Source organism: Argiope bruennichi, chromosome 10 (genome assembly GCF_947563725.1).
Source record: "Argiope bruennichi chromosome 10, qqArgBrue1.1, whole genome shotgun sequence".
NCBI classification, from domain to species: domain Eukaryota; kingdom Metazoa; phylum Arthropoda; class Arachnida; order Araneae; family Araneidae; genus Argiope; species Argiope bruennichi.
The window spans coordinates 60,810,909-60,827,846 of record NC_079160.1 but is presented as its reverse complement, the minus strand read 5'-3'; the positions used below and the strand labels follow the sequence as shown (position 1 = coordinate 60,827,846).

General features: G+C 27.7%; 2 protein-coding genes across 2 annotated transcripts; both read left to right on the top strand.

Moving 5' to 3' along the window:
• Window positions 1-1,936: 1,936 nt before the first annotated feature.
• LOC129988659 (gastrula zinc finger protein XlCGF7.1-like) lies at window positions 1,937-2,888 on the top strand (the record flags this gene model as incomplete). The annotated part of the gene is made up of 1 exon (XM_056096929.1): window positions 1,937-2,888. A coding segment is annotated over one exon (810 nt), but the record flags the coding sequence as incomplete, so codon positions are not given.
• Window positions 2,889-10,747: 7,859 nt separating this feature from the next.
• Window positions 10,748-12,065, top strand: LOC129988656 (gastrula zinc finger protein XlCGF7.1-like). Its single transcript, XM_056096927.1, has one exon. It carries the CDS (start codon window positions 10,792-10,794, stop codon window positions 11,647-11,649), a length of 858 nt encoding a protein of 285 aa, XP_055952902.1. The 5' UTR covers window positions 10,748-10,791; the 3' UTR covers window positions 11,650-12,065.
• The last annotated feature ends 4,873 nt before the right edge of the window (window positions 12,066-16,938 follow it).

Here is a 16,938-nt window from a genome sequence, read left to right as displayed (position 1 = left end):
CTGCGAGTGTCACTTTTTGGAAGTGAGTCAGAACATGTTATCTTTTTTTTTTTCATTTTCATTAAAATTTATATATATATATAATTAAGAAGGTAAATGCATTAGAGAAACATTTTCCTGTTACTAAGCTATCTGATAAAAATCTAAACTTCTGATACTATCTGAAGTCTCTATTAAAACAAAATGCCCCACAACATGATATTGTTCGACTTTCAGAAATAGAAAAATATCGTAGAGATATCGTACAATATCTTATGTTAATAGGTGTCTCTGATACTTGTACTATGATCAGCAAAAAACAGTCCCTATGCGTAAAGCCCTCCCCTATTACCATGAGATATTGTACGACATCTCTACTCTATGGCGTTGTTCAATTTTCTGAATACCGGACAATTGACATCATAACAATCTTGTGGGACATTTTGTGCTAAATCGGGTCTCTAAGGACATCCAATCATTGACGTCGGGTGTCATTAATTAAACAACTCTGTTGTTAACTTGTTAAAACCAAACAAAAGCTATGCGGATCAATTCAATTAAATTCGGTTATATTATGCTTTAAAGTTTCTGAAGTTGCAACTACATATTATGCATCTGTTTGATGAGCTTTATGAATTTTCAAATTGTGATTATTATTAAGTGAATTTGTCCAAAGTTCTTGAAAATTTTATACGAATAAATTTTCTACTTTATTTATTTCTGACTCTTTTCTTATTTTTCTTTATTTTTTCTATTCCCTCATTTCGTTTTCTATATAATGTTTTTATTATCTTTGGAGGTCGTCACATTTTCAGCATTCTAATTTAAGCTTTTTCTATTAACACAAAACGTCCAAGAACATTGTCAAGATATAAACAATATGCCCGTCACTCAGAATATCGAACAACATCGTGAAAATATAGTACAGTATATTGTATTAATACCGCTTAGTTGATATTTAAAATATTTTTTTCATTTGTGAAGTTTTAAAGTTTTTGCAAAAATGCCAAAGCTAATTTCGATTAGCTATTTAATTTCGTTTATATTTCAATTTAAATATGGAAAAACAAAATACACATTGCAGAACATATTTATTGTATAATTTCCGAAAAGGTACGAACGCATCGCAAACATACAAGAAACTATAGGAATGAATTCTTGAAAGACATGTAACATCGAATTGGTTAGCAAAATTTCATTCTGGAAATTTTTTAAATCAAAAATGTGCAACAACCTGTCCGTCCAATTAATGGTAGCCATATGTTCTCAGCTCTATGATGTGAACGGGAATCCACACAGTTGTTCGCGAACGAACGGTATTTACAGAAAATAGCGACTTGGTCAAATCGTTCACGAACGACATATCTCTGACAACAATCTTTGCTGTTTTTAACTGCAGTATCTCGCTGAGTTATTGTGCTTCAATTGCTCTTGGGAAGAAAGCAGTTATCTTTTAAAAAATATTTTCGAACTCTGGCAATTAATGTACATAAGAATTATCAACTGATTTGAAGCCAAAACGTAACAACCACAGTATCTGCCTTTCACTAAACTAAATTACCCATCCTTCTCTCTGGCTGATGATACTGCCATTTTCTGACAATGTAAACTCTTCAACTGTAAGAAATAAGGAAGTTAAACGATAAAAGAAAATCATCCGAAATCTTTCTATAGTTTTAAGAAAGAATAACTAAGCAATGTGCATTACATGCTGACGAAATTATGCATGAATATTAAGTATATTCATTCCTCAGAACTGCAGTATATTTTAAACTTCTTTATTCTTTTTTAATGTCTTCATTTGTCTACAATTTGTGTTTTTGCTGCCTCCTTAAAGTTTGATGCTGACTATTGAGTAAACATAAAGAATTATAAAACTTATGGAAATTTATAAAATAGAGTAGAAGATTCTAATATTTATTAAGCCTCTATTCATCAGCAGACTTCACTATTATAAACCCTGACAGCTGCAGATAAAGTTTTTGGATGTGAAATTTGTGATAAAATATTTTCAGATAGATCTACTGTAGGAAAACATTTATTTACTCATTCAAAAGAAAAACCATATGTTTGTACAAAATGCCCCGAGAGATTTTCACAGGCAGTTAACTTAAAGCACCATTTATTAATTCATACCATTAAAAAAACTTATGTTTGTGAAATATGTAGCAAAGCTTTCTCACAAATAGCTACTTTAAGATCTCATATGATCTCACATTCAGATGAAAAGCCCTATGCATGTAAAGTCTGTGGTAAAACATTTTCCAGAAAAAATGTGTTAAGGCCTCATGAACTTTCACATGTAAAAGAAAAGCCTTTTGCATGCAATTTATGCAATAAAACTTTTGTTCAGAAAGGTATTTTAAATAAGCATTTGAGGTCACATGAGAAACTATATGAGTGTGAAATATGTGACAAAAGATTTTGTTTCAGAAACAGATTAAAAAGACATTTACGTACTCATGCATGTAAAGTATGTGGTAAAATACCTTCTGATAAAAATACATTCAAAGAGCATTTAATTTCACATCCTTTAGAGATATCTAGTGTTTGTAATGAAGTACCTTCTGGGGATTCTATCTTAGAAGAAGGTTTGCTTATAGATAAAAAACCTCACATGGATCCTTCCGTAGAAGAAGGTTTGCTTATAGATAAAAAACCTCACATGGATTCTTCCTTAGAAGAAGGTTTGCTTATAGATAGAAAACCTCACATTGATTCTTCCTTAGAAGAATGTTCGCTTATAGATAAAAAACCTCACATGTGAAATCTGTGGGAAGATATTTTATCTCAAAGGCAACTTTAAAAAGCATATGTGCATACATGCAAAAGAAAAACCTTTTATATGTTCTGTTTGTACAAAACTTTTTTCTCAGGAAACCAGTTTAAAAACACATTTGTTGATACATACAAAAGACATCTTATGAATGCAATGTGTGTGGTAAGACATGTCGTTACATACACAATTTAAAATCACATTTATTTAGTCATACAAAAGAGAAATCTTACAAGTGTGATGTATGTAGCAAAGTACTTGCTACAAAGACTGGTTTAAAGACATTCTTTTGATACATTCAAATAATAAACCTCATTCCTGTAAAATCAGTGGAAAAAAATTTACTCAAAAAGGCAATTTAAAAGCTCCTTTAATTTTGCATACCAAAGAAAAACCCTATATGTGTGCAGTATGTGAAAAAGGATTTTCTCTTGTAAACCATTTAAAGTCACATTTGCACATTCATACTAAAGAGAAGCCATATGAATGTGATATATGTAGCATGGCATTTAGTTACAGGTCGCACATTAAAGAAAAATGTTTTGAAACATACAGAAAATAATTATATAGAAGGAAAATCTATCACAAAGAGTTAAAAAATTACATAAATGTTGGATCTACCCAGAAGGAGTTCGATACTCGCATACATCTAAAGTATGAGGATTGCATTTATGTTTAATTTTACTCAAAGGATTTAGGGAACTGCATTAATAGAAAATCTGTAGAAAAAAAAAAGAATTTAAAATTGGTATGAATGTTTTATCTGACACAGAGAATTTCATGTATGAAAATTGTATCACTTAGGATTCTATTAACCAGTTATTACTCTGTTTATAGAAACACTTACTGAACATATGTTATTTATAGAATCATTAAATTTCACTTCTGTGGCTGAACCAAACAATCATTTTTTTTTTTTTTTTTTTTTTTATGTTGGTCAAATGGAACTTAGTCAATGTTGGTTCCAAATAACTTATTCCATAACATTTTTTTCAATAGTCTATACATCACTTTTTCAGTCTATATATCATTTTATTTAAAAAAATATATTCAATAAAAAATTTATTAGAATGAGTTTCTGTATTTTCTGATAATTTTCTTTAAAAAGAGGGACTCTGATTTTTGGAGAGAGGATAATTTTATTTCCTTTGTCTTAATGTTTATGACACAATGTAAAAGAAATTTATTGAAATTTCTACTTTAAATTAAGTTGGGCATTAAAAGATGTATATACACAGAATTTTTTTCTTTAACTAGCATAAATTAATGTAGTTGTTTCCCATCCCATTTTAAAACAACATTGGACTATTTTGAAGCTTATTTAAAAATTTATAGTTAAATTACTTCTGTTCAAAATTTATTCATTACATAAATAAGATGGTTGCCTTGTATTGATTTAACTTGCATAATACACAAATTTTAACTATGACTCATCACATTTCTTTGATTGCATCATGTTTGAAATCTAATTTCTTAATCAAAAATTTGCCACTTACTTCTATAATTCAATGATATATATATATGTATATATATTCCCTGAAACATTTATGCTTTTTCTATTAACTTTTTACTTTCATATATTTCCGTATACACCTTCTATATATTCATTACTTTATGTCACAATATATGAGATTTTATACCAACTTAGCTTCATGCTTTGTACTTTGGTCTCTTTTTCACTAACTGAACAATATTATTTGTACTTAGTGAAAATTGCTGTAAAGTTTATCAACAAATATGCCACAAAAAATCATTTATTCAAAGATGCGATTCATTTCATTGTAAGAAAGAAACGTTATAAAAATTTATGATGAAAGAAAATTTGTATTGATCAATATATCTTTTCTGTGCTATAATTAAGCAGATTTTACAAATCATGTATATTTTTGATGGTAGCTTATTTTCTTTTATGTAATCTATTGTGAATATTTGTAAATTTGGCACATGTAATATGTAATTAAAAGTATTTTATTAATGAATGATTATCAAGATGCTAGATTTTATACAGCTTGAAACCCAGCAATATTCCTATTGTAAAAGTTTAAATTCTTTTTAATATTATAATATTTGTTACAGCTCCTGTATTGAAATAATTTTGTCAATTTGTATTTGCTTTAAATGTACTATTTAAGACTTGTCTCTACATAATAATAATATTAAATAATATTTGATAATAGTTTAATAAAATAATTTTATACAAAATTATTTTTTCATAACAATTTTAAAGATATATTTTTAGAAAGTATCTTTCTTTTAAGATATTGATTTTATAACCTTCAAGACTGGTTATTAAAAACTATTTGCTATTTTTAAAATTAAATTTATTATATTGCGCATAGTGGTTTATTTTAAATTATATTAATGCACATTATACATTAGTTTACTTTTGATTTCTTATTGTAGTTGATATTATTCTTTTAAAACAACCATTATATAACTAATTATTATAAGTAAAAATGTCATTTTTGTATTATATGATCAATAACTTCATTTGTACATTTGATGACTGAAAATTTTTATACAGCTTGTGGTTTATATTTATTTTTATACTTATGTGTGGTTCTTTTATATGCGATAAGCAATCCCTCTTCACTGCATAAAATTATTTTTTACTGTAATCTGTTGTAAAATATTATTTGTTATAGTTATTTATGAAATTTTGGAATATTTTTTTGTGTGATTTATTTTATGTGGTCCCTATCTATCACACAAAAACAGGTTTGACTGTAATGCATTTACATAGTTGCAAAATAACAGTCTATCTGACCATTTAGTTTGTGGACACATTCACTTTATGTACTAAATCATTCCACTATAAAATGCTTAAATAGATATAGTAAAATGTTTTTCTTTTTCTTCTAATGGATGCAGCATCTTAGAATGCAAGTGCTTTTCATTTTAAAATCAGCTTTGCTGTCAAAACCTTATATATAAGTTATTTTTGCTCTAAACTTGTTCAAAAATCAATGTCATTTTGTTTGTTGATAAAAACTGAACATATTTTCCTGAGAATATTCTGTCAACTACTTATAACATAATTCAAAATTGCCATATTTGTTACAATTATAAAATTAGCATAGAAATACTATGTGCTTTTTCGGACAACTACTGTATAAATAATATCTTAAATGTAATTATTAGGATTTTCAAAGTCTCACAGAAAATTTTAGAAATTTATCTAGTTAATAATTTGAATGTTGGGACTAAAAGAGTTAAAAGTATGCTTTTCATATTTTCCATCAATTTTTCTTTGCTTATATTCTTAATGCTTTGCAAAATTTAATAAGGCACAAAAATATGTTTGAATGAAAATTTTGTAACATGCGCTTAAAGTTTACAGCATACATTAACATTACAAATGGATTGATGATGATTTTTATTAATTTTTACGATAAATAAAAAATTACGCTTATAGATAATTATATAATAGTAATATATATTTGAACTATTTATCCTGTTTAAGAAATGTAATTTAAATTTTAAAAAAACTAGAGAGAGTCTTTATGTTGAATTGAAAGCAGTAATAGTTTAGTATCAGTGTCAGCTTACAGACAAAAGGATGGTTTGTAATAGGCATGATTTCATAGGCTGACTCCTTGGATTTGGGAGAAGTGACATTAGAATTATGTGATATCAGTAGAGTCTGTTTTCATAATTAACTAGAGATTAATAAAAGTTTATCAGAATGGTACTCACCCCTTTCTGACACTAAATCTGTCAGCAGTATCTTTCCCCCATAAACCACAAGAATTAGATATGTAAAATATCTGGGATAGTTATAAGAATATATTCTGTATATTTTAAAATTGAATTTATTTTACAATAATTATACTTTTCTGTTAAATAATTTTCTTATGTAACAGTTTTTTTTAATGTATCTTATTTAAATTGTTACTTATAGATATTTAAAGCTCCAGGTTTTATTGCCAAACAAATGAAAAATGTCACCAAAATGTTTGCATTATGTATAATGGTGCTTGACAATCTTGGGATAATCTAAAAATTGCCAAGTGATTCAGAATACTGTAAATAACCTGAAGTACAATATTTTTTTTAAAAAAAAATCTTGAAATAATGAAATATTTGCTACAATTGTATATATAACAATATGATGTATATATAAGAAATTTTTAAGTTTCTGAATTTGATAGATAATAAAGAAGTAGGATACCTAAAAAAAGTAATGTTATGAGGAGAAAAATAAATTTAAATGTTTCATCAAGTTTTTAATTATTGCTTTTTCAAGAATATATAGAAAAAAAATGAAATATCTCAATCTATTGATGCAATATAAGTCAATTAAAAAAATTGAAAGCATGATAAATAAAAAAACACTAAATTATAATGCATTGAAAAAAAGTCGAGAAAATGCTTCTTTTTTTATTATAATTTTCATCTCCATCAGTGGGAGTCTTTATAGTTGAACTGAAATCAAATCTTGGAGAAAATTTGGTGATTCGCACTCGTCCTTCAAGCCAGTACATCAGTTTGATGTTTATTTAATTTTAATTGTTAAAAATACCTGCAAAGTAGTAAGAAGATGCAAATTAATTAAACAGAAGAATTTAACTTAAAACAATTATACATATTTATTTTTTGAAGCAATAAACAAATTCCTTGTATTAGGTGAATAATTATGTATTAAATTATTTTCCTGAGTGCAAAGAGGTAAATTTTCATGATAAATGACTGAAAATGAGGAATCAATTTAGAAATGGTTATTTGCTCATATTATTATGAGAAGAAGAAAGGAAATATTTTTCAAGTTTTCTTACTACTATAAAAAGGCTTTTTCATACAGTGATAGAAGTCTTTATATTTATTTAAACATAATTTATTTTTCCAACTATGAAATGAATGGCAATTTTAATTATTGTCAAAGAAATATTTATATGAAAAATAGAACTTTCATTCTTTTGATGAATGTTCTGATGAATGATGAATGTTCTTTCAAAAAAGAACATTCATTCTTTTGATTCTTTTATTTTGTTCTGTACTGATTGATTTCAATGCCATAGATCTTCAGCATGAATTGGATGCCTTTCAATTTAATATGTCCTCAAATTTGTTCTACACAAAATTCAAATAATATTGAACCACATTTAGAAAAGATTGAAAATAGTTTGACTTCTGATAATAATCACAGACAATTATCTGATTTATTACCAAAGAATTCTAGACACCATTTGCAAAAATAAAATAAATTATTAAATTTTTTTTAATAATTTATTATTTTAATAATTTATTTTGTGTACATGAAGCAAATTTTCACTGTAAGTACATTGATTGAAAATATTATAATGAAACATTGTTCAAATTCCTATAATGTTTTCTATGAAGCTCATGGGCGGTTAGATAGTGTACCTTCAATCAATCTTTAATTCAAAATCTGACCTCACAAATGTGGCAGTTGCTTTTATTTTCATCCTTGGTAGCTTCATTTTCAATTGAATTTCATAAATTCTTTTAACTTTTGTCGATAAAAGTCAGCTACTTATGGATTTTACTATTTTTCCTTTTAAATCATTCATTAAATTTATTAATCTTAATTATTCATGAATAGTTTGTAAAATTCACCTGTTCTTATCTATATATTTAATAAAAAATGATAATAAGGAAAAGCCACTGAATCAGTTGTCCAGCTCCAACTGCTAAACCAATTTCAAAAAGCTTAGTTTCATATAAATTATAATTTCCATATGCCATCTAGAATCACCTGCTTTCCACCACCTCCCATTTTTGGGAAAAATCGCTTTTAGCCGCAGTCGTTGCATCGATTTTGAAAATGTTTTACTTCATGGGAATGCTTCCGACCCCTCAATACATTATCAATGGTCTTCTACCTCTCCATTTCGTGAAATAGTATAAAATAAAACTTTGATACAGTTTTTAAACTCAAGAATCAATGGGACTGTTTCGTCACTTTGCAAAAATCATTTAGAATGTTCTAATACTATTGTGCAATTTTTAGTTAATGTAACGATCATTTTATTATCCTTTTGATGTTACAAGATATAGTTAGAGTTGGTTGACATAAGTAAATTAACATTATTAATACTGCCTTCGACGATCATATTAATATAATTCATATCGACGAATTTTGATAAAATACATTTTATCAAAGTAAAGAAAGTACTATTTTAAATTGGTACTTCTTAGGAATGGGATAGCATTGTGATTGGTTAGTTAAGCCTGAGAAATTGTCTTGAAAAGTGGCGAAATTTATCTATTTGTTGAAACTGGCTGGTTTCTGTCTAAGTCTTATTTTGTAGTAGCTTGAAAATTGAGCTAATTGTGACTGACAATCTTGGATAATGTATTTAGAAATGGTAAAGTTTCAAACGGATTAAAAATTGATAAAATTATTATATTAAGTTTAGTTAGGGATTGTAATGTAAGAACTCTGTCAAATGTTCTCCTTATAGAGAATGTGCGTTGAAGTAAGTATTATATAATTTCTAAATAAATAAAAAATGATTTTTGAAATAGATATCTATTATATTTAATATAAAAAAGTAGCATTTGGATTTTAAAAACAATTTCACTTTTGATAGAGAATTCTTAATATTACTACAATTCTACCATAATGCATTTACATTTTTTAAAAATAATTTATTGCGTTCTGATAAGAAAAATAGTTGGAAATGAAAAATGATTCACTTTATTGACAAAAGGAATTAAATATGTATAATTCGAAAGAAAGGCATTAATTTTATTTCTGCTACTAATAAAGATGAATGTGTGGATTTTGGCACTTTACAGGTCAGACCGTTGGATCTACAGCTTCGAAATTTCGCACACATATATACGTTAAAAAGTGAAAATGTGCACCTCGGAATGATCTAAAAATTTTTTTATTAGAATTTTAATTACTTAAACTATTGTCTGAGGTTTGTTATTCTTTTTCGCAATAATTTCCGAAAATATCATTGCATAAAAATTAATTTTGCACCAACTGCTTTACAACGTTTCAAAATTTAAAAATATTATCTTTTCAATGATTTAATTGCCGTGTGAACATATTTATTTATTTTTTGCCTGATTTCCAACAATATCTCACATTGTTACCTTGAAATGCGACCCATTTTCATTGTTTCATCAAATATTTAGTTACGTATTTTCAACCATTATTGAAAGCTTAAGAAAAAGGATTTATGTTTAATATCTGTGAATTGTTCACCAGTCAACTATAAAAGAGGTTACATTTTAAAAATAAAAAAGTGAAGCAAAATTTAGAGGACGAGTGAAATGAATGTTTACATTTTTTAATAGAGCTATGGTGTCATAGGACTGTTTCCATTAGAAGTGTTCATGTATTTAGTGAACAGAGCATATGCAAATGATAAATAACATGACTTTAATGTTTGACAATTTTATGGAATCACAAACATGGTTATATCTAAAGAATTTAACTAAAATGAAATATAATCAGTACTCCTGTCGAATTAACTGGTCGTAAAAGATGATCAGTATGAAATAAAAATTGGTGAAATCGATACAGTATTTACGAAAAAACGAAAGATTCTATGATTTTTGCCAATTATTGTAAATATATAGATGATGAGAAAACATCTGGTTGCCGAGGAGACTGATTAATTTATAAATAAAAAAAAATATTCAGTCAATCAGCTGTGATCTATCAAGTCAGATTCGTAGATGATGGTTCATGTCTAAATAAATATCCACTCTTATGAAATGGTATTTCACGTTTACAAATCAATATAACATTAGCATGTCACAATCTTTTTCACATGGAATGATTCTTCGAATTGCATATACTCATCCACGCAGAATCAGTTTTATACTTTATCCAGATCCGTTTTGTGGTTTGGAAATCGTATCCGTATATAATCGTTTGATTATATTCCGTTACGACTCCTAGAAGATCCAAGTACCGTGTCTAATTCAGAATGAACGAGTCATTATCTTCTATACAGAAATAATGCAATGATAATTTGGCGCATTTCCGTCGCAGGATAGTATCCTGTCGATAATAGTATTAATGTTTTTATTTACATTTTCTGTTCTCTCTTGCAATGGAGGAATCTCCTTTTTTTGAAACTTCATCGAATGATGATTCAACAACAGATCTTCTTACCAATACAAATGAGAATCCGTACGAATGTGAAATATGTGATGAAGTATTTACACATGCAGATTGTTTTAAAGCCCATTCGCTTACACATTTAAATGGAAAAATTCATCAATGTGAAGTCTGTGATAAAGCGTTTTCTAGAAAAGATGGTTTAATGACCCATCTACGTTTGCATACGAAAGAAAAACCTTACGAATGTGAAGTATGTTCCCGAGCATTTTCTGAGAAACATAATCTTAAACGGCATATGCGTGTTCATACGAAAGAGAAACCTTATGAATGCCAAGTATGTGATAAGAAATTCTCTCATAGTGGCTCATTAAAATCGCATCTGCTTATTCATACAAAGGAGAAACCCCATGGGTGTGAAATATGTAATAAAGCATTTGCGCATAAATGTAGTTTACGAGCGCATATTCGTACACATACTAAAGAGAAACCTTATGTGTGTGATATATGTAACAAGGCATTTTCTCATGGAAACCATTTGAAATCACATAAGTGGACCCATACGAAAGAAAAACCTTATACTTGCAAAATATGTCAGAGAGGGTTTTCTCAAATTAGTAATTTAAAATCGCATTTAGTGACACATACTAATGAAAAACCTCACATATGCAATGAGTGTGGTAAAGCATTTTCTCATACAAAACATTTAAAATCTCATTTGGCTATTCATTCAGAAGACAAACCATTTGGCTGTGATGTATGTGGCAAAACATTTCCTTTGAATGCATCTTTAAAAAGACATTTATTGAGGCACACAAAAGAAAAACTTTTAAAAAATTCAGCCAATTAATTATATTCATGTAATCTAAAGAGTTTTGACTTCTTTTTAATCTGTTATTTACTCATGTTCCTTATAACCAACTAAATCAAATAATGTCTTTTAAATAATTGTCAGTAAATTGCAATTTGATTAAAGAATTTCACTTCGTTCATGTTTTTGAAAAAAAAAAAAAATGTTTTTACTTGATATATATAGAGAGAGATTAAGGGCTAAAGACTAGTTAATATAGCAGGTGCCTAAATGTTTATAATTTGAACTCATCCTCAATGTAAAGTCCCATTTGTTATTAAAACAATCAATGTAGCTTGATATATATATATATATATTTCATTCACTAAATCAGCCTTAAGGAAATGTTTACATATTCATTTTTACATAGAGTATAATCAGGGACTTTTCATGCTTACTGCTTATAAAGCATTATTTATTTGACACTTTTATGTAAATAAGAATATCTCTTTGCACTATTTATTATTTTTATTCTTCATTAAATAATAGTTCAAGCACTGTGTAGTTTTGTTAGAAGCATCATTTATAAATTAGGCTTTCATTTTTTTACCACTTTAATATTACAATATAAATGGATGGTGAATTTATATATATATTCCTTTTTACATATACATATTCCTTTTTACACATGAACATGATTAAGTAAAAAGAAAATGGCTGATAATGATTTTATTTATTCATTAAAATTATTAAATGTACAATCAAGATAAAATAAAAACTGGGTATATATATTAAATAAAATATCAGTTTTTGGAAATTTTTTATAAGAAAAATGAGTAATGATACTTGATAATGTAAATAGAACAATTAAATATTGAATTGTTTCTTCTATTTTATTAAAATTCTGAGTATTTTATCATGGAATGAAACCATTAAGCTGCATTTAATTGACAGGACAACTTTAAAATGCTAAAATAGTCTCAGATAGAAGGAATCATTTCTGACATTAAAGCATAGCACTTTCTATCAGGATTAATAGAAAGGATAGATTTTAGTTGCCTGCAATTTAAAATTTGTTAAGAAAAATGTAATAAAATATTATAACTTCATTTTTTAAAATTTTTATTATATGAAGAGAGACACTTAACTGAAAATCGGGTCATTATTTAAAGAAAAATGGCAAAAAGATAAATTATTAATTTATCAATTTTAGATTACAGTAATTGGGGGAAAAAACACAATGCTTTAATTACTGGAATAAATTTGAAATATAATTTTTATTATTCAAAAGCAGTTTTCATTGTGAATTTTAAATTTATTTTTGGTTTCTCTCACCATGAACTTAATCAGTATGCCAAATAAAGGTGTTTTTTTAAAATAATTTTTCATCTAACACATGATTTTTTCTCCAAATAATTATTTGAAATATATTATAGAGCAATTTTTATCAATATTTATGTGTTAACTGTGTATGAGTGATTTATCACCAAAGTTGTCATATTTATTTGAACCAGTGATTAATTGTATAGCAAGTGTGATGTTAGTCTATTGACTATGTACATCAATGACACGTGATTTAGCCAAGAGTGTACAATTAATAGACAAGTACTGTTTCATCTTATATGAGCCCTTCATTTTTATTTTAGGTTTATTTTGTGATTATAAGTTGATATAAATAATTACAATTTTAATAATAATACCAAAATGTGTATTCAATGAAACCTGTCTGTACTGTAAGGACATAAGCCAAGTTAATATTCCTATAGACCAGTTACAGTACATACAATTTAAATGTATAAAATTATATTTTTAAACTTTAAATTATTGGAACTTTTTCTAAAAATTTCAAAATGAAAATTTTTATTCACCATATATATATAAAAGAGATATATGCATACATTTATTTTATAAAAAAATTATATTAATTTTGTTTGTTTATTTTTTGATGCAAATGGCATTTGCTTGATATTTCAGCTCCTTTAACAAGTTCAGACGCGCGTTGGAAACATTTGATACTATTGCAATAAAATCCTTCAGATTGTTAATAAAGGAAATTGCATTTTTGCAGAATTTGAATTTTGTTTTGAGAACATTTGGTTGCCTTTTCCTCATAACTCTGATCACCTGGATTTAATTCTGCTATAATATCTTCACCACGTGCGCCGCTAAAAATCTTGGACATCATTGTCTAAGTTGTCTCATCATCACTGTCTGAATTTTGGAAAACACTAACAGCCGGGGAGTTAAAAAAAAAAAAAAAAATTTTTTTTGGTCATTTAATTTAATTCAATATTCGTTCCTTTTTTTTCCCCGCCTGTTTTTTTATTAAAAAAAAGAAAAGAAAGATTTTTCAACAATTTTGGGTTGTAGACGTTGTTACAGAATTCTAATTTCAGGAGACCTCATCATATACGCTTTTTACATCAACTGCATATAGAATGAGAGCTTATTATTGAGATTGTAAGTAATTTTCTGAGCTAAATTTTTTCGATAGCGTGAGTAGCAAGTATTCTTGAATTGTTGATGTTGCCTAAATCGAACAGCTGCAGGTTTGACGTGCAATTTTCTGTAAAGTAAAACATTTATATGTTTTTTTAATCTAGGGGAGTGTTTTGAGTTGTGCAGCTATCAAATATGAGAGTAAAATCATCAAAATCAAGCAGCCAGTTGTTGCCGCTATCCAATCTTTCTTATTTGTCTTGTAATTAGATGATTAATTTATAGCATTTTTAAAACTTTTTACTTTCGCATACTTCCCAATGATCAATAGATCCAATTTATCGACTTCAGTAATTTTTAAACACAGCAAGGCTGTCAGTCTAATTCTGGATTTATTAAATAAATTTTTTAAGTTCCATTAAATCTTTGTATTTTTTTCCCCGAATAAGATGATGATTCCAAAAAATATTACAGAAGGTCTCGGCTTCGAAAGCGGAGGGTTTCAGGTTCGAGACCCAATTCCATCGAAGAACTGTCGTGTAAGCTGGCCTGGTGCATACTAAATTCGTCAGGGTCAAACGTTCTCCCGCTGGTGTAGTGTGGAAGTTTGGAGAGGGAGGAACCAACTCTAGGTGTCTTCCTCGTCATCTGACAGCGATTCAAAAGTACGAGGTCTGTCCCAAAACAACCCTAGTGTTGCTTTAAAACGGGACGTTAATATAACTAAAGTAAACAAACCAAAAAATATTAATTTCCTTTTACCAAAAATATGCCAAAATAGATGAACAAAATATGCTCAAAGTTGAAGAAACCTTGTTTCAAAGTTACTTGTTTTATCAAGGAAGGGTAATAATAACTTTCTCTAAAGAGAAAAATATCGTATTTTTCCACAAATTTTGGCTGATGTTAGTCTAACAGTTGTGAAACTAAGCTTTAAATATTTTTAAAAAATTGAAGAATTTCATTAAAACCATGCCATACTAAATCTATACAACATGGAAAAAATAAGTTGTATCATCATATCTTGATCATTAATAATGGAAAAAAATCCAAAATGAAACTTTTAGTAGTAATAATGGAAACAGTATCACATCAATAACAACGAAATATATTATTGGGAAATGTGCTTAAAATATTTGTAAAAATTAATGAAAAATAAAAAATAACATAGCAACAAAATTGGTATCATTGAATTTACGTATTTACGAGAAGTTATGATGGGAACACATAAATATTTTGCTTAATTTTTAATTAATTTAAATTCCAATTAAAATTTCAAAAAAAAATTATCTCTCAAGTGCACATTTCCATTCTCCAAAGAATATCTCTCTCTCGTTTGGGGGCTCTAGATCAAATGTATATGGCCTGTAAACATTTTCAACACATGTATCTACTATTACACTACTTTGCACTTTATTATTTATTATTATCAACTTTATTATTAGTAGTGATAAAGTCAGATATTTACAAAAGTAAAAAATGATTTTCAGGTAGATAATTATCCTCTGTTTTGAGTTCTCACAATATATTTATTATCCCTACTTGAACTATTAGAATTTATAATACGTAATATATTTTTCAAATTCTTTTGATCTGACAGTTTGCAGCATCTCTTTCAGACGCACTTATTTTAAAAAGAACATGATTCTTTGATATAATAAATAATGATTAGTAAAAGTGATTAAAACAAAAATTAATATGAGAATTAATTTTATTTGTTGATAAGGAATAATTTGCTGCATTGTAAATTCGCAACAATGTTACTTCAAATCACAAAAAAAGACACAGAATCCTTCTCACTTTTTTAACCTTAAACTGAATCGCTAACTGTTCTCCAATGCTAGTTTTTAAGCTTTGATTTAAAAAATATGTTTTAATAATTTCTCAAGAAACCCGTTATTTCTCGAAATAACCAAGTTATATTCAAATCCCCGTCTCATTCATGGCACATGTTCACATGGGGCCAGATAGTCATTAATATCGCAGGTCTAATGCAAAGTGTATCCAGAACACCAGCTTAGCAGAACTAATTATCAGTCACAATTACTGTAGCTTGTTATGCCGTATTACATGTTGGTGCAAAGTTATTTGAAATAATTAAGTTCTGTATATTTAATCGAAACTTGTATTATAATTAGTGGCGCTTAAATTTGATATGTCCACTTTTTGTACTTTGTGGCATAATCGTACAATATTTGATTCTTGGCAGGTATTGAAGTTGTATCCTCCATTCCATTCTATGAGAGTATGGCAGTATCTGTGTCTATGTACTTTTAATGTAACAACTCGGTTCACAGACCCATAAGATTAACATTTTGCCAATGTTGACATCTCTATAACCAGATCACTATCTTGACACACTATCAAAGGATCACTGATGAAACCCGAATTTAGTCTTTTTACTTTTTGATCACAAAGTCTGGATTCAGCGTTAGCAAGTGATTACAAAGTTAAGATCAAAGTTAAAGATCAAGAAGATTAATGTAGTCACAGTTTAGATCACAAAGCTGTGTATTCCTTTGCCTCTGAGGCTCCTGCATCAGTATTGACTTGAGGAAAATATAGAAGTTCCCGCCACCAGACATAGAGAGCAATATGGAGATAAAATATAAGTGCATTTATATAATATTTTTAAAGCCAAATATAGCAAGGAAACAAAAAGGTGATTCCTTGCTATGAATGCCCTTTACCCTTGCTAAACCACCAATGATGACTAAGGGGACAAAAAGAATTACATTAGACTCCATTTATCTGTCCCAGTATGCTGTTGCTACTTAATCTTTGGTATACGACTGATAGCAACTAGATGGATAAAAAAAAAATTATGCTCCGCCACTTTCATCCATCATTTCACTGTCTCAGGATGCCAATGCTGTTTACCTTTAATAAACCATTAATAATGTATGGGAA

Coding starts and splice junctions, on each gene's coding strand:
- LOC129988656 (XM_056096927.1), top strand. CDS start 10,792: ATGGAGGAATCTCCTTTTTTTGAAACTTCATCGAATGATGATTCAACA.